This window comes from Cucumis sativus, chromosome 7 (assembly GCF_000004075.3).
Source record: "Cucumis sativus cultivar 9930 chromosome 7, Cucumber_9930_V3, whole genome shotgun sequence".
NCBI lineage: Eukaryota > Viridiplantae > Streptophyta > Magnoliopsida > Cucurbitales > Cucurbitaceae > Cucumis > Cucumis sativus.
In genome coordinates, this window is record NC_026661.2 from 17,506,637 (window position 1) to 17,533,463 (window position 26,827).

The 26,827-nt window shown below is 32.6% G+C and overlaps 2 protein-coding genes across 6 annotated transcripts; both read right to left on the reverse strand.

The window, feature by feature from the left end:
- Window positions 1-3,639: 3,639 nt before the first annotated feature.
- On the reverse strand, window positions 3,640-17,581 carry LOC101222735. 4 transcript variants are annotated; one of them, XR_970095.2, is made up of 16 exons: window positions 17,367-17,577; window positions 17,198-17,275; window positions 16,996-17,079; window positions 16,733-16,903; window positions 16,570-16,638; window positions 16,354-16,480; window positions 14,319-14,391; window positions 13,903-14,019; window positions 10,633-10,752; window positions 10,504-10,522; window positions 8,372-8,459; window positions 7,915-8,231; window positions 7,523-7,638; window positions 7,331-7,424; window positions 6,093-6,238; window positions 3,640-4,447 (listed from the first exon to the last, which is right to left on the reverse strand). XR_970095.2 is itself a non-coding variant. In XM_004146925.3 (15 exons), the coding sequence occupies exons 1-15, from the start codon at window positions 17,454-17,456 to the stop codon at window positions 6,173-6,175; spliced, it is 1,629 nt and encodes a 542-aa protein (XP_004146973.1). In that variant the 5' UTR covers window positions 17,457-17,577; the 3' UTR covers window positions 5,927-6,172. The 4 variants fall into 4 exon arrangements, 3 of the variants coding, with proteins under 3 accessions (XP_004146973.1, XP_031745133.1, XP_031745131.1); XM_004146925.3 differs by lacking the exon at window positions 3,640-4,447 and having other exon boundaries at window positions 5,927-6,238; XM_031889273.1 differs by lacking the exon at window positions 3,640-4,447 and having other exon boundaries at window positions 5,927-6,238; window positions 17,198-17,265; window positions 17,367-17,515.
- Window positions 17,582-21,109: 3,528 nt separating this feature from the next.
- LOC101222973 (guanine nucleotide-binding protein-like NSN1) lies at window positions 21,110-25,156 on the reverse strand. 2 transcript variants are annotated; one of them, XM_031889279.1, is made up of 9 exons: window positions 24,901-25,156; window positions 24,291-24,364; window positions 23,939-24,183; window positions 23,672-23,783; window positions 23,391-23,564; window positions 22,741-22,961; window positions 22,183-22,447; window positions 21,698-22,095; window positions 21,110-21,603 (listed from the first exon to the last, which is right to left on the reverse strand). In XM_031889279.1, the coding sequence occupies exons 2-9, from the start codon at window positions 24,307-24,309 to the stop codon at window positions 21,301-21,303; spliced, it is 1,737 nt and encodes a 578-aa protein (XP_031745139.1). In that variant the 5' UTR covers window positions 24,310-24,364; window positions 24,901-25,156; the 3' UTR covers window positions 21,110-21,300. The 2 variants fall into 2 exon arrangements, with proteins under 2 accessions (XP_031745139.1, XP_004146974.1); XM_004146926.3 differs by having other exon boundaries at window positions 24,864-25,156.
- Window positions 25,157-26,827: the final 1,671 nt, after the last annotated feature.

Sequence of the window (26,827 nt, forward strand, 5' to 3'; positions counted from 1 at the left end):
ATTCCTAAACTTTCACGAACGAAATTAATTTAGATGGTTTGATAAATTTTTCTATTAAAGTTGTCCATGCACTTGTTAAAAATAATCACTTATGTAAAACCAAATATTTGAAAAAGTTTACATATATTTGAGAAAAATTAAATTTATAGATGATTTTCTAAGGTAAATAATAAATAAAGAGTCTAAATCGATTGATTTACGAAGATTTAGAAATTTAAACTAAATTAAAATAATAACGTTTTTTGAGTTTTATTCTATTTTATAAATGCTTCTTCCATCTTTCGAAATTTCGAAATAAAACTAAAGGAAAATTATATCAAATAAAAAAAACATTTAGAAAAAAATAATTTATGACGCTTTTTTTTTTTGCATGTTGTAAATATGACAAACGACTATCAATTTTTAAATTTTATACTTCTGCAATTTAAAAAATGCAGTGACATGGATCATATTATTATAATTTATTTATTTTATGTTATTTTTACAAAACACTCCTAAAACTAAGTCAACAATATTTCATAATAAAATAAGTAGCAAGAGCTCTTATGAAAAATTGGTGTAAAAAAAATTTAAATTCTATCGATGATAGATATTGTTAGATATGCTAATAGGCTTCTATCAACTCGATGGAAAATGTAAGTTTGCAGGTATTAAAATAAAATTAGAGAAATGATTGAAAACGTTTAATTTGGAATTAGGTTTGAAAGGATTGAGTATGATTTAGAATTGACAAAGAATGGTAGGTGGGGAGAGGTTATGATGTTAATTCAGCTTAGACAGCATTATTAAAAAAGAATTAAGGTAATTTAATTTATATTTGAAGGGGAAAAATGGAAAGGAAAGGGAAAGGAAATTATTAAAAATAGAACCCAAGATTGTTTCTTTTTTCTTCCCGTGATAATGGAATGATGGACCTACAGTATGAATGAATCACGGAAAATAATAGTAGCATGCAATCACATTACCACTATGCCCTTCTTATTCTCCTTCTTTTTACACTCATGCCCCTTCTAAAGCTACTTCCTCTCTTTTTCTTAAAGGATTCACCTGTTCCTTTTGTAATTTTCTTGAGGATTCCTTGATCTCATGGAACTTCAAACTCGACTATCCTTAGATCTTGGCTGAACCATAATATTGAGCATTAACAACTATTACAACCGAGATAATGCAACTTTATTAGTTGCTTAAACATTTTCACATTTTCACTTAAAATTTTTCAACCAACTATATTTAATGAAAGAAACAAAGCATGTAATTATATAAGTTTAACAAAAAAAAAGTGTCTCTAACTCTTAATTGTTGATGCTATTTGTAATACAATTTAGTCCCTTCAATTTATTCACTCCTTCACATGTCCTTAATCTTACCAATGATATATTTCCTTTTAATGTGTGACATGTTTTCTTCAGACGAGATAGAAAGAGGTAATGAAGTTAGACTTTAAAAAACATACTTGATGAAAAAATCAAAAAATCACCACAATAAGGACTAAATGAAAATTAAATATATACAAAAAAATCACCGTCATGTAATTAACTTTCACATTTACATTTATTAACTATTTAGTTCTTTTTCTTAGCTATTAAAAGTTAATTCTAAACAATTTTTGTACTCCTAAAATGCTTTTTTTAATCTACTTCTTACTCATGTTTTTTAAAACAAAACCAAAATTTTAAAATTTTAAAACGTAAATCTTGATTGACAACCCTCTCCTTTTTTGTTTCGAGTTCAGTGATGTGCATCAATATTACGTATAAAAGCTACATTTTTTTTCTAATTTCCAAATTTTGACTTCATTTTTTAAAACATGGATAAAAAATAGATATCAAAGCAAGAGAGCTAGAGATGGAAGAAGTGTATAGGCTTAATTTTCGAAAACCAAAACAGCCATAGTTTTTCAAAACTTATTTTTCATTTTAAAATTTAGCTAAGAAGGCAACTTTAATATATGTCAATCATTGTAAAAAAATAGAAAGGAAAGTCTTAATATTTTCAAAAACCAAAAAACAAAGGATGAAGAGTAAGAACTATTTTGCTTTTTATTTTTGGTCTTTTAAAAACTAGGTTGATTCACTCTTGATTTCCTGTCAAGTTTTGCATCAGTCTCAAGTACAAAAGATCCAAATCTTTAACAAAGTTCATAAGAAAAAAAAAGTAATAATAAACTTAAATTTCAATAAGAAAAAAAAAGTAATAATAAACTTAAATTTCAACAACAAAGTTGGATCTTAAAATTGAGCCGCAGAATAAACTAAGAAGTTAATTTTAAGAAACAACAAACTATTTTAAGAGAGCGTTCTTGAAACGAAAGGGGGATCTTGTCCAAATTCACATAGAGCTAGTTTTTATCGAGTTGTCTCAATATTTGCAAGCCTCAAATAATCAAACCCTAAACCGAGCCAAAATGAAATGTGAGATATGAGAATAGAAGAATATCATGTGGAGAGAGGGAAGGTGTCGGTGGTGGGAGCCATTTGGGTGTACTCTTTGAGAGCGACGAATGTGGTTTTATGGCCCCATTGCTCTTTAGGGGACCCCAAACCCAGCATTTGTGCGATAGCGATGCCACTCTTTCCCACCTTCCAAATCCATTTTTTTTCTATCTTTTACTTGTAAAAAAAAATGTAAAACCATTTTTATTGTTATAAAAATTGCTACTGGAACCCTTCCCTTTGTCTATAGCTAGGGGTTTCAAGAAATCATTGATGTTTGTTGAGTTGTCAAAAGAGAGTTTCAATTGTACCTATGGGGGCCTAAAGGGATTCCGTGTTCAAAGTTCTGAGTAAATTTGACTAGCAAATGAAGTTTTTACATTTTACATCATAGTCTAGCATGTCCTTTTGTACTAAGAAAATAACAAAAGTCCAATGTGGTAAGTGAATGCGATAAATGAGTTTCATGGTGTTCCATTTAATACTATGAAATATCACTTTTCAACGCATAAGTTGAGAAATGTAGGAGTTAAAATCTTAAGAAAAAAATATTGAGTATTGAGCATTTGACTCAATACTAGTATGGTGCTTACTGCTTATCAACAGTCAAGTTTAGTTAGGAGGATAGTCAAGTTAAGTTAGGAGGAAGCGAGAGGTTGGTGGTGATGAAGTTGAAAACGACAAATTGAATGATTCATACCCAAATATTTTCGTTATTTAGGCAATGCAAATTTTATACTTGGGTAAAGGATTTTGACAAATAGACTTGGAAAAATGACACAAAAATGTATTGATTTAGGTGGAGTTTTAAGAGGGATTGGGCTAGAATTAATTCTATTTTGGAGTGTCTCGGAAAAAAACATGGATCTCAAGGAGTAATATATGTCTTATAAAGAGTTTAAAGTCTCCATTTTTTTAATGTGAAATTTTCGACAATACCTCTCAATACATTATGTCTTTAGGGTTACCATTATGACTGTATCTATTTGGACTTCATGGCCTCTAATACTATATTAGAAAAACAAGTCCTCTAATACTATATTAGAAAAACATGAGGTTTCATCACACAACTAATTGGTAAAGAAATGACCTATGTATCTTTTAGAGTGTGGGGTCTTTTTTCATTGTGGGGACCTTGACAAAGTGCAACCAAACAATAAAAATTTTAAAAGGCATAAAAGTAAATTAGAGTTAAAAGAATGCGAGCTAAAAAAGTAACTAAAATCTTAATGTCAATGAAGAAGACCATGTTCGAAAAATCCAAATTTAGCCACCAAAGTTGGAAGTGGGAAAAACCAAATCAAACCAACCAATTCGTGCAACACTCAAATTATTTGTCCTATCAGAGATTCAACCTTATTTTACCATTACAATCATAGGCAAGAATTGGCAAAAGCAAATGGCAATAAGTTGGAAAAGAGAGGGAGACTCGAAGACCGTGGAAAATGGATGGGGAAGATAAACATTCTTTTTTCCACACCATGGGTGAAATTCGAGTTGAAAAGATCAAATCCCAAGAATTTCTTTTTCTTCACAACTTTTCTAGAGGTACTAAGAATTACTGGAAATATTATAATAGAGTAGCCTTTTCTAAAGTCAGAAGGAGGAGCAGTAAAAATTGGTTACAAGTGCGAGTCTTTTTTTCTTTCTTTCTTTTTTTTTTTTTTTTTTGTTCTCTTAAAAAATAAAGGCAAACTAAGTTTGGTATTATGTGAATTTGTGCCTCAGTGAGTGATGGTTTGTGGTGGTGGTCCGGGACTTAGGTACTGATGCAAACTAAAACCTAAAGGAAGAAAAAGAAAAGAAAAAGAAAAGAAAAGAAGAAAAAAATAAAAAAAATTAAAGACAGTAAAGAAAAAATGTCAACGGGGATGAAAATGATACCAACAAAGAGCTCCGGAAGTTTGAATTGCAATTCTGTGGTGAGTCTTTTCTTTTGTTGTTGTTGCTAAGAGAAGCCTTTATAAATTTCTGTGCATATTCCCCACATCACAACCTTTAGTAGGCAGCTTAACCTGCAATAACATCCCAATTATTGACTCTTAAACCTTGTCCTTCTCTGCTTTCTTATATAGTCTAGTCTACTGTTATCAGATCATCATATCAATCATTGGTGCAGCAAAATATATATTCTTCAGCATGCTTCAAAAGAAATCATATACTTTACTTTAAAACAAAAAAAAAGGGGGGGGTCTTCTTTTTTCTTTTCTTTTTTCAACTATGGATACATTCTCATATTCTATGGCCAGAGAAATTTCAATTCCAACAAAATACTTTGAGAAAATAGCAGTGTAATTGTAAGGCTAGAAAAATTGACTCAGGGAAAGATAACATAGAAATTAACAAGAGGTCAAATCAATTTAGTGAATATATTATTTAATATACTCAAAGGCATGGTGATAATGCAAAGTGGTGCATCTACCTTTATATGATTCCTGCAGCCACTGTGTAAAAATGGAGTCAGCTTACTTTGAATATAAAAGAATTTATAAAAATGGTAAAGCTAATCAACTTAACCAAGGAAAAGGTTAGGATATTCACAGAGAAAAGACAGAGAGAGAGAGAGAGGAGGGAGAGACAAAAACACAGAGGGAGAGAGAGAGAGAAAGAAAGAATCTGGGGATTAATGAAAGGAGGGTTGGGCATTATGGCATATCCTAGCTTTTAGAAAGTATGTGCATGAGTTGCAGGATTAAGGTACAATATGCCATTTGCCTGGTAAAAAAGACTGCATCTTTTTTTATCTCCCATCTATGCTGCACAAACAGACAAAATCAAAAAGCTTCTATTCCCTCACCCCACCCCCTCTTCTTCTACTAAATTTACCTGCCCATGTCATCATCCATCAGGGAATCTCATCTCAACCACCTTTTCTTTTCCCTCTTTCCTTCCTTCCAATCTTGTTTATTTACAGACCCTTCTTTTCCAATGGCTTTTCTCTACTGCAGATCTCTATGTTACCCCCCAATCTTTTTTCTAAAACCCATCTTGGAAATTCCCACTCTACAAGAAACGAATATTCATTACAAATTACATTCCCCATCTAACTCCCTCCACAATCTTCTTATTCGTTCTAATTAGGCCTATCAGAATGGTTGGTTTTCCTATCCTTGTCGCCATCTTAGCAAAGTTCAGTTCACATACAGCCAGAAGAATAATGACGACGTCATAGGGGTAAAAAGGGTCAAAGTAGGAGAATAATCGAAAATAGGGGCATTGGTTGTGGATCCTAACGTACTTTTCGGTCTCATATGTAGATAAACAGAAGCTCCTAGGCAAACTAATCACCAACTAAAGTATCAGGCAGGACCATTAGCTTCTCACTTGCTGCTTACGTCATTATTTCTAAATTCCAAAATATTTAGTTCATTAACCTTGTTAACTAAAGGATTTTCTTTTAATAAGATAACTAAATGAATTTTATTTCCTTGGTTGGAAGAAATGGGGTAAATGTAAAAGTCCAGTCGCCCTTGGTTGGCAAACTAGATGATAAATGGAGGTATGGAAGTATAAATGGCATTGATTTTAAGCAACTTTTTATTTTCTTCCCTATACAAATTTACAGAATAAAATAGAACTGAAAGAAATTACAAAGTAATGCCTAGAGTAGGTAAAGATTAATATTCTACATAGTTGTGGATAACTTATATGTTAAAGTACCAATTGAGGAAAAGCTTTAGAAAATGGATAGCATCGATATGCTCCAGAATCTGCAGGACCAATTTCTTTAAAGGACTTCCTCAAGTTCCCGGATTTGGCCCATTTAAGTTTACTCCCACATATTTATCCAGCACACTCTTAAACACCTGCCGCAGAAATTAAAGTAAAGTTTAATAACAATAACACAGCAACATCAAAAAGTAAAGTTCCAAAGCGTTTGCAACAGCATATTCGTTGGTCATGCTTATTTATTAGGGAAGGCATAAAAGAAAGTAGAAATGAATAAGGTGGGCTAGTTGCCTAGTCTATGGCTTGAATAACAATGTTTTATAAAAAAACAAAGGCAGATTGAAAATAAATATACTTTGCCTTCAAAACACCGCACTGAAATGGCCTAATAAATTACAAAAATTAGACACCAGTAAGAGTATAATTAGAAAACTATGGGCAGAGAGCATGCACATTCTCTGAGATTCAAAATAAACAAAGAAGCCAAATTCACGGAAGAGAACAAATATTTGAGATATTTAAAGTTGTGAGGAGAAAGAACTCTGGTTTAGGAAATTGATCAAAATGAAGGTCTTTTTGTTTTAGAAAAGGAAACCGGCCTTTTTATTGATAATAATAAAGCTCAAAGGCAAGCAAAAAACAAATAAATAAATAAACTGCTTCTCGTTTGAAACTGAACAGTATAACAATCAAAACACAGATTTGAAGTTCCTCGAAGGCAAGTAGACAATAAAATATTCATTAGGATCTTTTCAATATAAACTTATATAACAGTATCCAAATCAAATTAATTGCCAAAGTAAAAGGCGGTTTGGGATGAGTAATATGCTTCTCATTTTTCAAGGTTGCCTGATAGCTACAAAGAAGTGGATATTTCACATGAACAAAAAAGCTGAGCACACAATTGCAGAGTGCCGTTTCCAATTGGTGGCCAACCAAATATATGGAGGATGAGAACCATGTGAGAAGAGCTTTTGTTGTTAATCCACAAAGATTTCCTCGAGATCAATTACTATTACCAGATACTTGTGTGCTCAGTATTATGTTCTGAGAAAAGAGAAAAAGAGGACAGAAGGCATATCCTCCCTATTATTTAAGACAAATTGCACAGAGCTATATCTATGGATATGATAAACAGGGAAGGTATCATGATTGAAGTAAAATAGAGGATAAATAAATAAATAACTAAAAAAAATAAAAATATTGCTGTCAAATATAGTTACAATGACCTGACGGGCAAAAGACTCTTTCCTGTTTAGAATTGCATCCATCACAGCAAATTGATCATCAAATGAACTATAGAAAACTTCGTAGAATCTTTTCCTGAGATGAAAGAGATAAAAGCCAAAAGTCAGATATCTCCCTGAGCCTCCATAACAAGGGGAACAATGAAACTTCTTTTTTGTAACAATATAATTAACTGATCTTCCTCGGTGTTTTGTTGATCCATCTGATCAAATTTTCGAGTAAGAACCTCTGCTCCAACTGGTGAAAGCAAGTGCAGTATAAGAGCCTCTAGAGTTCTTGGGAAGTTATTCTGGATTGAAAAGATAGTAGTATAAGATGACAAGCTAAGGAAGAAACAAAGAATGGGGAAAGCAAAGAAAGAGGAACAATTCCACACACCTATAACAGACTAAAACTAAAATGGTTTGACATCCAAAGAATATATTCATGCATCTATTACAATATTGAGAAGCCTTAGTTTATTAATTAGACTAGACAATAATTAGAATAAAGTAATTTCCTCCATGCCTTCCACGAAAAACAATTTCAATCCTGTAAATGTAACAGAGAAGTGAAAAGAACTCACTGCCATGGTGAGAAGGACCTTCTGAAGAATGCATGGTTCCAAATTCCAAATAGTGATAGCTACTTGATCGTTCTCCAAGCTATTTAAACTAGTGAACTTCATACTCTCCTCCCCGTCTGCAGAACCATTTGTAGAACTAGATTGTAGGACACCAATTTGATCGGAAACACTTACGTGGTCATGAACTAAAGTAATAAGCCCATGCAGAGCTCGGGCACTGCGAAGTTCAAGTTCATGAGAAAAAGTTTCTTCCCCTAGCTCTTTCTCCTTCAAATCCTCACCTCCAAATGCTTGACTCAAACATTGAACACCTTGATCTAGTATTTAATAATAAAGGTCAATATACCAAATTGTCTCAACCACCAAATTTAAAATGTAATTTCTAAACTCTTTTCTCGCACTTTCAAGAGAGTTCATAATACTATTGAAACATCTGGAGTGGGGAAGAGAACCTTACCCATCCCTTTGATATTTGATATGTCAGGCTCATGGCTCTTCGTTTCATCCATCTCAGCAAGAGAGCAAGGCACACGCAGAACTTCGTTCTGTCCTTAATTTTAAGTGTGTCAAAACCAACTCTACCATTATAGCTTTTATCCAAAAAAGAAAAAGAAAAAAAAATCATAATGAAAAGTTCATGGAGATAGAGTATTCAAACTCAGTCTATAAATTTTCATCATATGGTTAGTGAACATAGCTTAAAGTTTTCAAAAACATAGGCCAGAATAGCTTCAGCTTAAGCACAATACTCTACAAGAAACCCTTTCTAGAAGCAACGGTCTCTCTCTGATTACAGTTATGTTAAATTCTTCAGAGGTTCTAGAAAATATGTCCATATATTCTACCCAATCTGGATACTCTTTACATCACACACAAAGGTCAATCTTCTGAAGCCCACAAATATATGAATGGGCTGCACACATGACTGAAGTGATGCAGTCTTCAAAATGTTAATTAATGCAATAGTACATCATACACACTCTATTAGAAGTATCTTCCACAATTACCTTCTTTTATAGAAAACAAACGTTCTGTTGATACGATGAAATTAAAAAGGGGAGAAAGGATTGAAAAATATATTCCAATGAGTTACAAGAGATGAAACTATAGTTACAAGATTGAGAATTTAATTTATACCAAATTAGAGATAGGTATATCATTGAAGATAGAAGAAACTGAGTATCATGTTCTTTATATGTAAAGATGCAAGAATTCTTTTCAAGCCATATAGAACACAAAATTGCTCAAATGGTGGTTTAAAGGACGGTTTCCAACTAAAAGATGTCCACCATAACTTCATTCAAGAACATCTTGAGTTGTACTAGTGTACATGGTTGGGGAATGCATTGTACTTCCCTTATAGTACTAATTGCTGAATCGGTAAGGGGCTTTATTATATGGGTTTTCCAGCAGATTGCAATTTAACTTTATCCATAAGATATCCAAAATTTTCAATGAAGTCCCTACCTAAAAATTTGAGATCGAAAACAGTATTTTATACAAGTTGTGTAACTATCCATTCTATCCTAAAAAAAGCAACCAGACTTTACCAATCAAAAAAATTTAATGGACTAGATGGGGTAGATATTTATGAATTTTCTGCTTTTGAGGATAAGTTTTCTGTTGAGAATTAAGGAAGTTTTTGGTAACTTTTTCAAAAGTCAACAGCAAGGAGGGCTGTTCAAAGTCCCTTCTGTAAATCTTCCTCTATCTCCTAAAATTCAGCCACATCTCTCCTCCATCATTGAGATTTGTGGTTTGCAATTTTTTGAAGCTACACATCATTCAGTTTAGGTTACCTCTTGAAAAAAAAATTCAGTGATATAAAAGGAATTTTTTACCAAACTTGCATTAAATAATTGTGGAATTTCGGGATTTTGGTTGGTCTTTTGTGGAGCTCTTTGGAGGCCCTTTGTCAAAGTGGTTTAAATTGGTTCAGAGCTTACATGGGAAAGATTTTTTATTGATATGCATATGTAAAAATTGGTTTGAGCTTTGGATAATAATTTGCAGGGCTTGGTTACCGGTAGATTCTATTGATCCTTTAAACCTGGTATTGGCAGCAGGTTTTCTGATTGGAAGGTTCCTAGGATTGACTTAATGGTTTTGTACTCAAATTTACCTAGTTGTTGCAGATTTATATTCCTTCTCATCTGTTCGGCCCTTGATCTAAAGCAGATTTTTTATCATGGTCCGTCTCCGTTATCAATTTCTTTATTTTCTTCCCCATGTAATTTGAGTGTTAATCAACTCTTTTCATTTTATCAATGAAAAGTTTTGTTTCCTTTTATAGAAAAATGGAAGATATATTATCAAGAAGAAAAAGTCAAGTTCTAGAAAAATAATCTTTTTAAATGTCATACCACCATTTCATGATACAATATTAATGATGTTAGTCATTATGGATTTGATTTATAAAAGAAAATCTATATCTAGAGGCTGCGGTAATTTTTTTTTCTTTTAATTGGAAGTAAGTTTTGAGAATGAATGAAAGTATACAACGTAGAGACAATTGAAATGGCATACTTAACCTTGAAAAAGTTAGGAGAGCCTTTACCAAGAAATAAGGTCATAAATATTACTACATACCATTTCTCTGTCCATCAATCTTTGAATTACCAGAGTCGTTCAACAAGCAGAATTAGATATGAAACAAAAATACATCGGGTTAGTTTACCAAATGAAGTTGTAAATTTAGGAAGCTAAAAACTAAAGTACCTTCTCAATATTCTACGCAAGTAATATGAATCCATGTGGTCTGGCATGCTGGACATCATGTGTGATTGCCACCAAAAGTTAACAGCAATGGTTAAATCATCACTATCAACCTGATGAAACCTGTCGGAGAACATTGAAATATCTAACCCATATATGTTAAAGAAAGTACAATAAACCAAATTTAGAGCATGGCCTATTATGCAGTCTAGTGAGGGCAAAAAAACTAAACAAGTTCTGCAGATAATCAAGTGGCATAAACATTTAAGTTAAATCACAAGTTTAGTCCACCTCATATTTGTTTGGTATGAACTTTTAGCCTAATAGGTTCTTAAACTTTTGAGTTTGTATCTAACAGACCTTTTTTTTTTTAAACGAAAACAACCTCGTTTAATGATAAACAATGAGACAACAGCTGATAGTACAAAAGGAATATACAATAAACAAACAAAATAAAACCGAACAAGGATCGAAGGTGCACCTAGGCATCTCAACTAGGTTGACACCCCCTTAGCATCCAACAAAATAAAGGACCAAACAATCAATAAAGTCCAATTGATGGCTAAACACAGCCATTACAGCTCAATAAGGAACATAGAAACAAATTCTAACAAGACTAGGAATAAAAGACAGTCAAACGAAGGAGCTGCAAATGGAGAAAGCTTCAAAGATCGTGGCCCAAACTGGATCATCAATCAATCGAGGAAACATGAAGGCCTGCCAATTTTATATCTAACGGACTAAAATCCTATATGCAAAGAAATCTGGTTCAGCTAGGTTCTTCCATGCAATAATGTATCAGTATCCTCTTCAGGACATCTTTTCCAGAATGATGTGTGGGGTTTTTCCTTTTAATCAACTTCTGTTTTCCAAAGAGGTAGTACTAGGAAACCCAAAACAACAGAAACTAACTGGTGAATAAAAAAATGAAAATTAAGAAGATACAATTCATTACAAAAAAAAAAAACAGAGAGAGAGAGAGAGAATAAAAAGTATCCGGATGACAAGAATGAGGGATAAAAGTGATCAAATCCTAGATAACACAACTCATGATGGAAACCAAACAGAGGAGACAGCTGCCAGTATTAGCGCCGCCACAAAAAACACGTATGACTGGGTGTAGACCTATTGACACTCCTATTGAATTCAATGTGAAACTAGGAGATTCTGTCATTTTGTTGACAAAGTTCCCATTGATAAAAAGAGGTATCAACGTATTAGTGGGAAAGCTGATTCACTTATCTTACACTAGACCAGATATTTCCTATGTTGTCAATATTGTTAGTCAGTTTATGCAAGCACCCTACGAAGAACAGATGGAAGCTATGAATCGAAATCTAAGATATTTGAAAAGCTCTCCGAGTAAAGGTTTGATGTTCAGGAAAATTGACAGGAAATGCATTGAGACTTATACCGACTCTGATTGGGCAGGATCAATTATTGACAAAAAATCTACTGCTGGGTATTTTATTTTTGTGTGAGGTAACCTAGATACTCAAAGAAGTAAGAAACAAAGTGTTGTTGCTAGAATCATTCCTGAAGTTGAATACAGAGCTGTGTGTATGGTAATCTGTGAAGAAATCTGGTTAAAGAAATTTTGTTTGATTTTCACTAAGAATATGTTTTACCTACGAAGCTCTATTGTGATAATAAAGTGGCTATAAGCATAGCCAATGATCCTGTACAACATGATAGAACGAAACGTGAAGATTGATACTTTATATAAGAGAAATTGAACAATGGCAGTACCTGTATTTTGTATATTCCATCTCAAAAAGTTGTTGATGTTCTCACCAAAGGGTTACTCAGGGCAAGTTTTGACTCATGTGTAAGCAAGTTAGGTCTGGTTGACATCTACACCCCAACTTGAGTGGGAGTGTTGGAAATAAAGGGCTTTGTTGATAGTTTATAGTCCCAAGTGTATTTTTAGTATTTTACTTTACCCTAAGTTTAATTCATTTTCTGTATTCGGGCTTGCTAGAGTCTACAAAGTTGCCTTCTTTTGTAACTTTCAATGTGTGTGAAAATAATAAAAGACTCTCCATCGTGAATTTTTCTCCATGTTCTAGGTTTTCCACGTAAACCTTGTATTCTTTTTTCTACCTTTTAGTAGAGCATTTAGATTTTCTTGCTCTTTTCAAGGCTAACCACTGTGTAGGCACATGCATAGATCATGTTCTGAGTCTTAGAAAGAAGACTTGATAAATAAAATTTAGCGTGCCTATTAATTAACGTCAAGTGCATTATGCCCCTTTTGCAAGTCTTGTTTTGCTTTAGACTTGAATTGAAAACATTCAGGAGATGGGTGGTCGCCGAATGTGGAGAGTATTTCGGCCTTAAGTAAATAAAGGTTTTCTTTGCATATAGGACTTTGACCCAAAAGTAAACCATTTATAGCTTTTCTTAGAGATGAAATAAAGTTTGATTCAAAGGTGTAAAGCAAATGAAAAGGGCATATAACCTTGCATAAGATTAATCCTTTAGTTAAGAAATCAAATTTGATTGAAGAATACAAAAAGAGCTTATGGGTTACACCTAAGAACTCCCAATGAGATTTCTGTGCTCCCAGTAAACACTTATCAGCAGAACATATCAATGTGTGGAAAATGAAAAGCTGATCACCCTGCCTATGACCTCCCACCCCCATGCTTTCCATTGACCAACACCGTGAACTAACATATTCTCATTTAGAACCAAAATCTTTTTGTCATAAAACTCTACCAAGGAAATTCCAATCAACATTGTCATAGGCTTTCTAAGAATCGATCTTAAAACTGACTCCTCTCAACTTATGAGCCTCAGTGTATCAAATTGCCCCATTGAAAATAAGGAATTCATCAAAGATTTCCTTCATGCAATTAAGAGATCCCTAGATTTTATATTGAAGTCAATGGAAACAGAAATATTCATTGTAATAATGAAAAAAGACTCGTTCTCAGTATACAAATATTTAAAAATAAAACAACAAACCCTTCTACAACAAAACATAAGATCTGTGCAGAGAACTAAAACAATCAAAATCAAACAAGAGAGAACGAAACTAAGCATCCTGACAAGTAATAAACCAAGGAAGAGATCTTCCAAATGTACAACCAAACTGAAGAAATTTTCCAAAATGTCCAACCAAACTTAGGGTCGACAATTCTTGAAAGGCTTGATCTTCCCAAGCAAAACTCCACAATCTAATCTAAAACCGCAAGAGATCAAAACACTAGAGGATAAGCTTCTAGGGACGTTATCAATAAACAAGTGATACTGGATCTTATTACTTACCACCCTTCTGGAATAAAAAGTGCATCACCAGCTTGAAGAACAACTGTCTGAGAGAATTCCTTTGAATATTTTGCTCTTGGATAAAGTGAATAGTCGGGCTTTTCTAAAGAAACAGAGCTGCCAAAATATACAAAGTCTGAGGCTGGCCATTCAAAAATCCCAATTATAAAAAAACAAATATATGGAATAGAAATTAAAGCTGTTGTTGACACTGATCTATCAAACTACTACTACTAGAACCAAAAGTTTAAATTGGTAAGTTAGAAGTAACTCCCTTTTTAATCTATTCAACCCAAGGACAAAAACCTTCCTAATACCTTCCTATGCTAAACTGTTATTACCCTTTTTGGATAAAAACCTATATTAAACTGTTTAGAGAAACTAAACATGAAAAAGACAACAAAGCAGTACTGTACCTATGATTAGAGGCCTCTCCATAAATATGCATCGGGTACAGTGAGGGAGTTGCAGATGGGGGCCACAGAATTACTGAAAACATAAAGCTATCACAAGCATTCTTTTGATTTTTTTGGAAATAGAAACATTTGATTGACAAATGAAATAGATGATCACAAGAAATCTCTCCAATGGGAGAAAAAAAGGACAGAGAGTAAGAATTTAAAGGAGAAACAGTATTACACCAATTAAAAGCATGATCACGGAATCAAAAAAGTGATTTCCCTCAGTAATTTTTTGCAATTAATAGATTGAGGGTGGTTGTTGGTAAATTAGTTTTCTCCTTCTCTTTTAACTATAACAAGAGCTCTACTGTGATATAACTTTTATATCTATAGTAGCTTTCTACCAATTAAGCACTAGAGACTAGCTGATCCAGAAGTAAGCTTCTTTTTTTTTAAATCCCAACTGGCATTTAGGATATTTTGCTATTTTATAAACTTTCCTTCTTTTAGCATGATCTAGTTGTAATAAGATTTGAGGCACTTCTCTTTACGAATAAAAGAACTTTCATTGGAAAAATATGAAATAACAAAAAGAGATACAATTAAATAACATAAATAAAACCATAAATCCTAGCCTATAAAAAGGTGAATCAGTGATGAAGGATAACTAGAAAAACCTTCACCGTGATACGATACCCCAAGAGAAATATAGAACTTATTGATGTACATGTTCCATTGTTATTATAACCTTACCATCTGTCATTGAATGTGAAGTGTTCTTGTTTGCTCAAAATTTTTACATGCCCCATAAACGTGTTTTCCATAACCAGTAGCATTTAATGTGATTGCATCAACAAATAGGTTTGTCCTTGATGGTATACCACTTTGGATCACAGGGCTAATATTCTTGTTGTTGCCTCAACATTTAGGTTCACTTGATGATGATACTAGCATACTACTAATCAAAAAGCTTAGATTCCTAATGCAATTTTATTCAACAATTATGAGGTTAACCATGATAGAGTGAAAATTAAGTTATGTTACTAAAATTTATTATGTGAGGATTACATTGAGGGTTTTTCTAAATATTGTTTTTCATTTTTTTTTTTTTTTTTTATATATAGAAACAACTTTCATTGAGAAAAAATGAAAGAATACAAGGGATACAAAAAAAAGCCCAACAAAAAAACCTCACTAAAGGAAGGGGATCCATGATGTAATTAGTTCTAATTAATTTTCTTAATTGTTAAGGTTTAGTTTCCTAATTGTCCTAGTTGAAGGTTTAGTTTCCTAATTTTCTTAGTTTAATTTCCACTTCAGTTTCTTAATTGTCCTAATTAAAGGTTTAGTTTCCTTTTAGGTTTGTAAAACTATGGAATTAGGCTATAAAAAGGCCTCTTCTCCATCATTTTCAATTCATTCAATAAAAGAAGTAACTTTTTACAAGAAACAAATTTACCAAGATTTAAGCTACACCAATCCAACTAAGATTAATGTTTCCTAGCGAAAAAATATTGTTCATCACTTCTTCTAGGTCTTGACTATGAGAAGGATTGGATTGAAATGGCTGAACAGAAAAGTAAGGTCATTTCATAGTTGGAAGAGACAATAGGTAACGTGAACCTCTGCCTGTTTCCTCTTAACTCATTTAGGTGGGAGATAAATTGATTAAGTTCCTCGATCTTCCCTTTTCTTTTCTTTTTTTGTGAGCGGAAAAGGGGAAAAACGGCTTTCGTTGGGACTAATGAAAGTAAAAACAAAACAAAGTAATTAAAACAATTTAGAAACAATAATAAGACCGAAAAAGTGTGGAGACCTAACAAACAAGAAGAAAACAAGAAACTAATGCATGAGCACTGGCAGATTGAAGAGATATAAGTTCTATAATCTTTATCGTTGACAATAATGTTGACAAGGCAAGAAAATGAAGCAATATTAAGTGTCACGTTCTTTCATTTGGGAAAAACAGAGAAAAGCATCATAAGTGTAGGGTGCAATGAGAAACATGAACAATTGGAAACAGGATAAGGGAAGATAATCAACGACTAACCTTGTTTTCTGCCAGAAACTATGCAGAGAACGTTGTGGTGTGGGTCATAGTGAGTACTTGACCTGGATAGAGCACTGTTCATCCAAAGGTTTATAGAGGCTAACTTCTTTTTCTCCAGAAATGCAGGCTTCACACCAATCAAACGGTATTAGAAATTTGAGCTATATAAAGATAGAATTTGACAACATGTAGCTTAAGGAAGAGAGATGTGCAAACTGTTTGAATATCTTTTCTCAGTGATTCCAATTGTGCCCTTTCTTCATTTATAACATCCAAAATTGGCACCTGAAATCGACCTAGCAGATATTAAAGCTCGTAAAACAATTAGCAGAATAAAGCATTACAACTATGATATACTGTTGTACGAAAGCTCTTCAACCTGTGCTAAGTATAATTTTTGAGGATCATCTTCAAAAGGCAAACACTCTTTCTCCAAATCAGGACCGGTCATCCTGTTAGAATTTAACTCGGAAGAAACGACATTTCCTTGACTCTTTTCTAGCAGACGCTGCTTACAAATTTGAATAAAGGTAGAAAATGGAATCGGAACCTATGAAAGATCAATGCATTCATCAGAATCGAAGCAAAAGACTCTTACGTTTCAGTTTCAAACAAAAATAAGAATCTTGGTTAGGATTATACTCTATCATGGCTTCTAAGGTCGCCATAAAACACAGGAGCCGTTCTAGTGAGCATAGCTTCCACAATGCATGACCCTGCGCATTCCTACAGTTCAATTTAAAAAATAAAATTTAATCACCAGCTCAAAATAACGAGCAGCCTAACGAGTGACCAAGGAGCAAGGTCAAGCTGACTGAGAAGAGAAAGGAAGTTGAAATACAACCTGGAGATTGTCAAGACCGCCATCGTATGGATTCCACTCCGATAAAGCTCTCCAGTCCTTGACGCATCCTACAAGAATCTAGGGAGCCATAGAACATAAGAAACGGAAGGTAATGGGATGGAATTACCAAGGAAACAACATGAAAGGGAGGAAGTATGAAGAAGATTACAGCGGGAACGTTGCGAGATTCGATGAGAGAGTCGAAATCAGAGGGCGAAGGGGGAAGTTGGAAACGTTGGATATGGAGAGTTTGATCCATGGATGGGGAGATGAATGTAAGAGGGAGTCCTACCGGGAGCGAAGAAAGGAAACGGGGGAATTGAATTTGGATACCCAAACCCAACAAACTTTTGACTGAAATGGAAGCATCACTTTTATTTATTTATTTAAGACTATCTCACCAAATACTTCTTTTGTCCAATAAATAAAACGATGGATTGAAACTAGCAACACATATATTGCATGAACAATCAATTATGCTTTCAATAAAATAAATTAGCCATGCTACCACTAGTACAAAATTGAGCTGAAACTGACATTATAAAGGTGCAATCTCAGTTGAGAACGAACATCATGTTATAAAAAAATATTCAATGTAATGTTAGTTTTCAACCAACTTTGAACGTCTTTGCTAACACCTTCTTCAATGCCAGTTTGTCTTTGATTTCACCCCACCTTTGAAGTGATCAATAACGGACAAATGTAAAGTAAGGAACTAAGTTGACATCTCCATAGCTCACTAGCTCACTAGCTCACTGATCATGTCCAACTACAAATTACACAACAGTTTACATTAAAGTGACTTTTCCTCATCAGCTTAAAAGATACATAGCAAAGAGATCCAATTTTCTAACCCTCTTAAAATTAAAGAAAAACGTGAAGACATCTCTTGATAACGATTAGAAGATGAAGGCCTCTCAATTCAATGATATCTCTTGTAGGGAATAATCTTGGAAATATTTAACACCATGACGAGGCATTTAAGCAGGCATACCCAAGATGATTGTTGCAGCTTGAAGACTTGTCATGGAAGACTCGTTGATTTCTTTCGACCCGTGCATAACTCTACTATCAATGCCTTGACCAGTTGAAGTGTGACGTTGGTAGGATTAGTAACAAAATTTACCTGAAACAAACTAGAACAATATTTTTTAATTAAGTAAAAACAGACCAACTAAACACATTAATAGAAAGGTAAGCAGTGAAGTAAAATAACAAGTAATAACAATCAAAAAAGAAAAAAAAAATTGCATTTTTGAACATGCATGTACTGTGTTTTACCACTAACAATTTAACATGATAAAACAATACCCTAACCAAAATTCTTAAAGGACGATTACATTTCTGTTGTTATGAATGCCAACATTGTTTTAGTGTTTTTACTACAAGCAATAATCCACCCGATGGCTGATGAAAGAGGACATACGACAACTTGATTGATGCTTTTCAGTTTCAAGCTCAGCTTGTAACATTTTACAAACATATTTCCAATTCACATAAATTTACAGAGAGTTTGTCATACCAATTGAGTAACAAGTGTTAATATGACTAGAATCAATGGAAGAATATAGGCAATCAAATAGCATGGTAAAACGGTAAAGCTGCTTCATTCATTCATCATAGAAATTTGGCTATCATGTACAAACTAATCCAAGGAGGAGCCACATTTACCTTGTATTCTTTATTCTACCAAATACGTACAGTACTTGCAGATTTATTAATATGTTGGAGAATTGTATCTTGTTTGATGTTTTTGGTTTGTAGGTTAATCTTACTAATAAAAATCATTGTGTAGAGACCCAACTTTAATTTAGATCATAAGTCTTGCATATGAATTAAGTTTAATGTTGATGAAACTCATTAATTCAGTTGCTAGCTAACTTCTATTGTTGTTATACCTGCAGGATTCAAACACAATTATACCTGACTGTATTGGAAATATGTTTAAGAGTGGAGAAGGATTCTAATTAACTAATTGCTTCTCTTTAATTTGTTCGTTTAATTTGAACCTGTGAGTATCCAATTTTTGGTGTAATATATCTATTAGAATAGTCATTTTACAAGTTATCTTTTTATGTAAGCTTCATAGATGTAGTTTCAAAGTAAGTTAATGAGGTATAAAGACAATAATGTAGAATATAAAGGCAAAATTTATGAATATAAACATAGAAGAAATTCATGAGTCTACCCGTAAGTGTTGTTCTATTATCAATGTCAACACTCTTGGTCTGAACATCTTGGAAGCACTCTAAAAATTCATGATATCTTTTATCTTTGCACCCTTGGCAACGACTGTGGTGCAAATGCTAGCATCGGGCAACACATCCCTTTGAACCATCTCATGGAGAAGTAGTTCAACCACCTCCTCCATTTATTACTCTGGCCGAAACTACACATAAGGGTATTATAAGTAATTATGTCACGAGCATAACCATTTTCTTGGCTTACATGCTTGTCCCGTTCTACAAAATAAGATTCAAATATTTAAAAATAAAAACTTAATTCATAGATCTCTCTATAAATCTTTCCATTTTTTGTTGTTGTTATATTTCGTAAATAGTTTCATTGGTTTGCTATTCAAAATAACTTCTATGTTTATATAAATTTTGGTTGTTTGGTTATTAGGTTTTGTAAATTTTTCTACGATATAGTGGATACCAATGTAACCCTTGTGTCAACCAAACCAATAGAAGCATGGAAGTATCAATTTCTATAATTGCCAAGAGCTATAAGTGATAGGGGTGTTTAAATAACCCGTGTAAATGAGTTTAGAAAATTTTTTAGACCAACCCAAAAGTTTAAGCTGGTCGCTGAAGACAAATTTAATTAGAGTTGTCAATAAGAATAGCAAATAATGAGTTTTACCTTGGGAAAATAGCAAAAATAATTTTAAATTGTTAGAATAGCAAAACATAAAAATTAGAAAAATAAATAAATGAAACAATTCTTCAAATGCCTCTATCAAATATGAAAAGTACAATTATTCACCTAAACACCAAATACACTATAATTGAAATAACATATGTCAGATAAAAATTTCTCCAAAAACATAAATATTAGAAAAGTTGTCGCTAATGAAAAGTTCCACCTCATGTTTGCAAAATTTGAAATTTATTTCAAAGATAAAGATGAAGTTCATTTGAAATGGGTAATTACAAAATTGAGACACATTCAATCCAAAAGTTTGACTTTACACATGTGGAACAGTCATAGTCAAAAGCTTCAAGTTGAAAAGTGGAGTATTGTTAATATTATAATAAAAATGGAATTATGAAATTATACCATAGAATTCAAAACTTATATACATCCAAGTAAGATACGCATGGGTGAGTTCGTCAACTCAAATCGACGAGTTCGTTATACATTCGAGATTCATTTGAGCTCTTATCTCTTGTTTGCAAGAAAATATTTCTCTCTTATTGTGTTTGTATCTTGTCGGTTGTCTCTTTCTCAATCTCCTTCTTTTTTCTCTAATAAAACCTAAAAGAAGAAGATTCAAATAATTGAAAAATTGTAACTGAGGCATAATTAAATTCTAAAATTTAAATTCAAATTATTATTAAAACTATTATATTTTATTGTGATATCATTAGCTCATTAACCCAGGGCATGTAAAATGTTTGTAACTTTGAGTTAAGTTGTGAATTCAATGTATTTGGTGTCATTTTTTAAAAGAAAAATAATTTGCTTTACAATTACTTGAAGCCATAATAGATAATTTCGAAAATGAGAGTTTTATGGAATTTGTATTTCAATTACTTGAAGCCATAATAGATAATTTTGCTTATTTAACAATAGCAACACCAAGCAAGAACTGAAAAATATTACTATTCAAAGCCAAAAATAAGATTTTAAAATTCAATTTAAATTTGAAACAAATAAGTATGTTTCCATTTCTCTTAAAGATGAAAGTAATAAAATAAATACATAACATATGTTTTTTAAAAAAATCTTACATTACGACATTGTTTAACCAAAAATTTCATACATTAAGACAACAATGCCATGAATGACATCTAAGTTTTAAATAAAAATCATAACACAAAACTCTTGAATTTACAGCTCTGCTCATTGCGGTTGTAGTTTATCCATTAAGATATCCATCATTTTTTTTTGAAGTCCACTTTAAAATCGTAATCATCATCTTCCATAGCATCTGTAGACACTGATGATATACTATTGTTTGCCTTCTTTCTCCTTTTCTTCTCTGCTTTCCTCATTTTTGTATTTAAAATACCTTCTACTGAATACAGCTTTTCGTTTTGCCTGCTAGTTGCATCTTGTCCCTTTACTTTGCTCGTGTCGTCGTTGTCTTTCTCATCTTGCTCCATCGATTCGTCCTCGCTATTATCCATTGCATTTTCCAGGATTTTGCCATCTTGTATAGACGGCTCAACATTCTCATTCTAAATAACGAAAAATCATTCAGTTATGAGAAAACATGCAAATCCATTAAAAATGGTTTAGATGTGAGTGAGGGTAAAAGAAAAAGAAGCATACATTTGGCTCTTGCATGTTCTCATCAAAATTCAGTGGACAGCTAGGGGGAACTTCAACTGGATTGAAATCATTAACGGACTTGAGGCTTCCAATGAATGAAGATTCACCACCATAAACTTCGTCAATGTTGAAATCTTTCCCAAGCTCGGTGACAATCCTTGCCTCTGAAGGCTCTACCTGACTTCTAATGGGTGGCATTGTGTAGTATGGAATTTTACCTTCGTTCCAATCATGTAGAACAATTCTAGCAGCAGCTCCAATATCCACAATTCCCCCTTTCTTAAGTTTTCCCCGAATAACAGCTACCTTTTGCAGAAAATCGTCGACCGTATCAAAGCTTGAAAGCTTATAGAGAGTTACTAAGGTTTTGGAAGGACAGAGCTTCAAGATCTCCTTAACTATGATATCCAAAAGTAGTAAATAAGCTTTTGAATACAGAACTCAAGGATTACAAAAAGAAGGAAAACACTGAAAAATCAATTTACCAGGAGCAACAGGATCTTCCAATTTTTCAATTCTTTTGCAATTTCGCAAAGCTATAGATGGCTCGTTTTCTTTAGATCTTAGCATCACAACACCAGGGCAATCCAACAACTTGACATTCTTGTCTAAATGGACCTCTTGCATCGATCTCGTTAATCCTGGTGTAGCACCAACATTGACAACGTGGGATCGCTTCAAACTGTTAATAAGACTGCTTTTGCCAACATTAGGCAGGCCAATAACACCCACGGTTATTGATTTTTTAATCTGTCAGATTCAAAATATACAACAGACCACATCAATTAACCAAAAACAATTTGGATAAGAAGTCAATTAACCAAAATTGGAAAGGAAATTCCAGATATTGATCAGAAGCAACTTTTAAAGAGGAAAAAAAATGCAGGCTAGAGAACTATTAGATGGGGCAGACGGATATCAGAACCTTTCAAGTTTCAAATGCACAAATAGAAAACACCAAATAAAACAAAACAGAATGATCAACTTCTTAAGGTTGAAAGTATAGAAGTTTTCTATAGAACTCCCACTAATCATTGAAGTACCTCATAACTTCTTGAGTAATTCTTCAACAGTTTAATTAGAGTTTCAGCTCCAAGGCAGTCGCTACTCTGCAATAAATTGCTTGTTTTCGTTTTAGACGCCTTTGAAGATTTCCAACCTAAGTTGGACCTTTGTTCTTGCGTGCTACACTTGAAGGCAACAGCAGGCAATTCTTCTCTCAGATAATTAAGCCACTTCTCAACGGCCTCTCGAGGGACAAGATCTGTTGTGAAAAAACATAAATACATGAACAAATTTGAAATTTCTACATGAAGATCACAGCTTGTTGTAACTCACATAGCACATGATACGACTAATCCATCCACAATTTTAAGAGGAATCTAATTAGAAGTACCTGGTCACTAAGTTGATATGATTAAGATACTAGTGCCTATTTAACTTTCTTAACTTATGTTTTACATCCTTTAAATGGATTTCAACACAGCATAATACCCAGTCAAGTCACACATAAAGCAAATATGGATTGTGGGTGGGTGTGTAGGAGCAAATAATGAAACTTCAAAGAAAGAAAACATTGAAAGCATTTTTAATAAAGGGTATAAGATACGTGTGTTGTATAGCTTCTGTTTTCCAAGCTCATGACCTTCTTCATTAGTTAGTAGAATATGGATACAGAGGAGAAATGTTTTACCAATTTTATTCAGAAGTAGAACAAGATGTTTATTAGGACCCGCTTTCATCACCATCTTCTCCATATCCATACAACGGGTGCCAAGGGGATCCCGTGCATCCAGAACTTCTAAAATAACATCTGATGCCTCAATGACTTTGGCCAATTCCTTGAAGAAAACCCTGTCAGAGTTATCTGCACATTCATAGTTAAAGACTCAATGCAAAGAAATGAACATGAATATCAAATTTTGCTTGCTCCATTGTTTATCCAAAACTCTTCATAGAAAACAACCCACGTACCATGATTCCGGGCAGGCCCTGCAGAGCTATTTCCACCCTTGATCTCTCCTGAACTTTGATCTACAGAATCCATATTATCAGCATCTAGCAACCCCAACTTCCTCTTTTGAGCCTGGACAAGATTAAACAGTCAGATACCAGAAAACTGCTATACAGCAACATAATATATGTACCAAAATACATACACAATTCACAGGCTAATAAATATATTTTACATACATTAAAAATCTAAAATTGTTCGTGATAAAAAGTATTAAATTATAATACCCTCTCCTTCCGAGCTGCTTTCTTCTGTTCCATCTCATCAAGAGCACGGGCCCGACGAGCTTCAAGAGCCTTGAGCTCCTGTTCCTTGAAGGGCCAATCATTGGGAATACCCGGGTCCTTCTCAACTTTGCTCTTCCCCTTGAAGCTTAGCTTCTTGGCTTCTTTTGCCTTCTTCTTGTGATGCTCCTTCACCTTTCTAATGATCTTGTACTTCTTCTTTAAACTAACCCTCTTGCTTTTACTCTCTACAAGAAACAAAACATTTTAGAGAAGAAAACTAAGTGTGCCCCAGATGCAGCAGAAAACAAAAGTATTGTGTTTACTTCCAAAATTATAAATAGAACCCACTTACTTTTGCTCCTCTTCACCATCTTTAAGTTTCAAAAGACCAGGGGTTTGTGCAGATTTTCTTTTATTTGACCTTCACTGTCAATACAAGTGAACGACTCAAAAAAATAGTCTTCCAAAAAATAAAATAAATGAGGCAGTACCACAAGCAAAAGACAGAAAAATTCAAGCAAACTCAACACCACTCAAACAAATTCACACTCTAAGATAGCTTTCAATTTTGCTTGTCTTTCTGCTGATTGTGCTTTTAACTGATTATAATTATCTCGATATTTTCAAACACAATATTTCAAATTTGTAATAGCTAAACAAAATAAATGTGTGTTTTCTTTTATCCTTTGTTCACCTTAAATTTCTGATTATGATAAGAGTAATATGTTTTTCTTCATATTTATATATGAATTCAATCTTTCTTTTTACTAATCTGTGATGCATACGTTCTTATCTTCATGTTTAATTTAGACTGGTTGAGGAGGAAATTATAAAAGATATATATATTCTTGATTTCTATGGGTGGAGAAAATCAAGTAATAAGCCAACATAAACCAACTAACAAGAAAAACCCAAAAATCAAAACCTGAGGAAGTTAAAAATGAGTGGCGGCGCGATCTCACCAACGGCACCGGCCAGGGGCTGAACTACTTCGTTTTTTGAAAGAAAAAAAACAGAGATAAGGAACCAATGTATCTCCGTTTGCTGGGAGAGGCAGGGAACAGAAGCGACTTCTTCGGAAGACTGAGGTCGCGGCAGCTCAGAGTGCAGTGTCCGGAGAAACCCGGTAAGACGGCGGCGGGGCGGGGTTGAGTGGCTGGGAGGGATGGGACGGCTGTAAGTAAAATAGGGTTTAAGAGAAATAAAGAAAAGTTTATGGAAACGGAAAAAAGAAAAAGAATAAATGACCGATGAAAATATATGGAAAGGAAAATGGAAAATAGAAAATAGGTTGGAAAAAAAAAGTTATTACTAATCGTGAAAAATAAATTATTATAGTTTGTATTTGAAAAATAGGACTATTACATACTCCAAATTATAATTAAAATAAATATTTGTTGTCTTAAATTATATCTAATTTTTTGTATTATTATATTTAGTTGTACATATATTTAGGTATGTAATTTAAATTATATTTTTTTTATAAATTTATACAAACTAGTTTATTATAGTATACGTCTATTATAAAATTTTATAATTATGTTAAATATGTAAATTGTATAATAAATTTAATGTTTTCTGTACAAATCATATTTAGATTTTATTCGTTTTGAAAATAAAGTTTAATAGTTTTTTTTTTCTGTGGTCGGACTCATTTGAAGAAAAAAAGTCATGTTTTTTTTAATCTGATAATGTGCTGAACTCAAATTAAAATAAACTAATATTTTAACCATTTTAATTTTCAATTAAAAATTATAATTTTTCTAATGACTTATATTTGAGGAATAAAAAAGTCATAAAGTTTTGAGTTTTTATTTTTATTTGGTCACTAAATTTGTGTGAGTAATTTTTAAGTTAAAAAAATAGTAATGTGTGTATATATCAATACAAAAAATGATGTGTGTACTGAATATGTGAAAAGATAATTATAATGGTTAAAATATAATTATTAAGAAAAAGTATTTATAGTTTGAAAAAAGATTGAAAAATTATTACTAACTAGACTAAACCTATTCTTTTTATTTTCCCTTCCAAAGACTGAAAAGAACTGTTTGGTGCGCATATTCAAAATCAAATGATTGAGAATTAAATTAAGATGGAATGGAGTTATGTCAGAGAAATATAGATGCCCGTTGGTTATGAATTTACAAGCTTAGCTAATATGTTTAGTTTTTTTAATGGTATATTATAACTTTATCATTTATAAAAAATTTAATTGATTTCATTTTTTTCCTTTTTTATATATAAAAATAAAGAAATTATATATTTATTCACTCAAAACAATAAAAAATTTCACTAACTACTTTCACTAAAAAAAAATCTTATTTAATATATAAAAATATAAACAAATTTTTACCAGTAATATTTGTTAGTCAAATCAATTCAAATTATTTAAATATTTAATTTATTTGATTTGTCATCCAAAAATTATGAAAAACAGCAAATCCCTCAAATTCCAAAAATATTAAGATTTATAGCAAAACCATTGGCTACTATTTTTTTTCGATTATACCTAAAATTCATTTTTTTACTGATAGCGTATTGGTACAAAGAACCAGACAGAATATTTGTAAGTTCACGGATACAATATATTTACGATTAAGATTCAGTTTTAGAAAATCTTAATTAAATATAATATTTTTGGACTAGATAAGATTGCACCACCACCATCTCCTATTTATATGAGATTTTTTAATTCTTAGAATTTAAATAAATTAATTAACATTTTACTTCTATCATTCATACAACATGCGTTTTAAAACGATTTTAATTCAAATGTTAGGTAATACCCCTGAAATAATTCCCAATTAATCATATTTCATAATATTTATCATATAGTATAATACATATTTTTTCTAAATTGTCCCTTTGAATTCAAATTTAGTTCAT

What these genes read in the sequence shown, in the direction of transcription:
- LOC101222735 (XM_004146925.3), bottom strand. Translation starts at nt 17,456, where the DNA reads ATGGATCAAACTCTCCATATCCAACGTTTCCAACTTCCCCCTTCGCCC. An exon ending in ACCTTAGAAGCCATGATAGA is followed by an intron (nt 16,904 to 16,995) that starts GTATAATCCTAA and finishes GATCTTTCATAG; the next exon opens with GTTCCGATTCCATTTTCTAC. An exon ending in ATCAAATATCAAAGGGATGG is followed by an intron (nt 8,232 to 8,371) that starts GTAAGGTTCTCT and finishes ATTAAATACTAG; the next exon opens with ATCAAGGTGTTCAATGTTTG.
- LOC101222973 (XM_031889279.1), bottom strand. An exon ending in AAGCAGCTCGGAAGGAGAGG is followed by an intron (nt 23,784 to 23,938) that starts GTATTATAATTT and finishes AATCTTGTCCAG; the next exon opens with GCTCAAAAGAGGAAGTTGGG. An exon ending in GGAAGATCCTGTTGCTCCTG is followed by an intron (nt 22,096 to 22,182) that starts GTAAATTGATTT and finishes TGGATATCATAG; the next exon opens with TTAAGGAGATCTTGAAGCTC.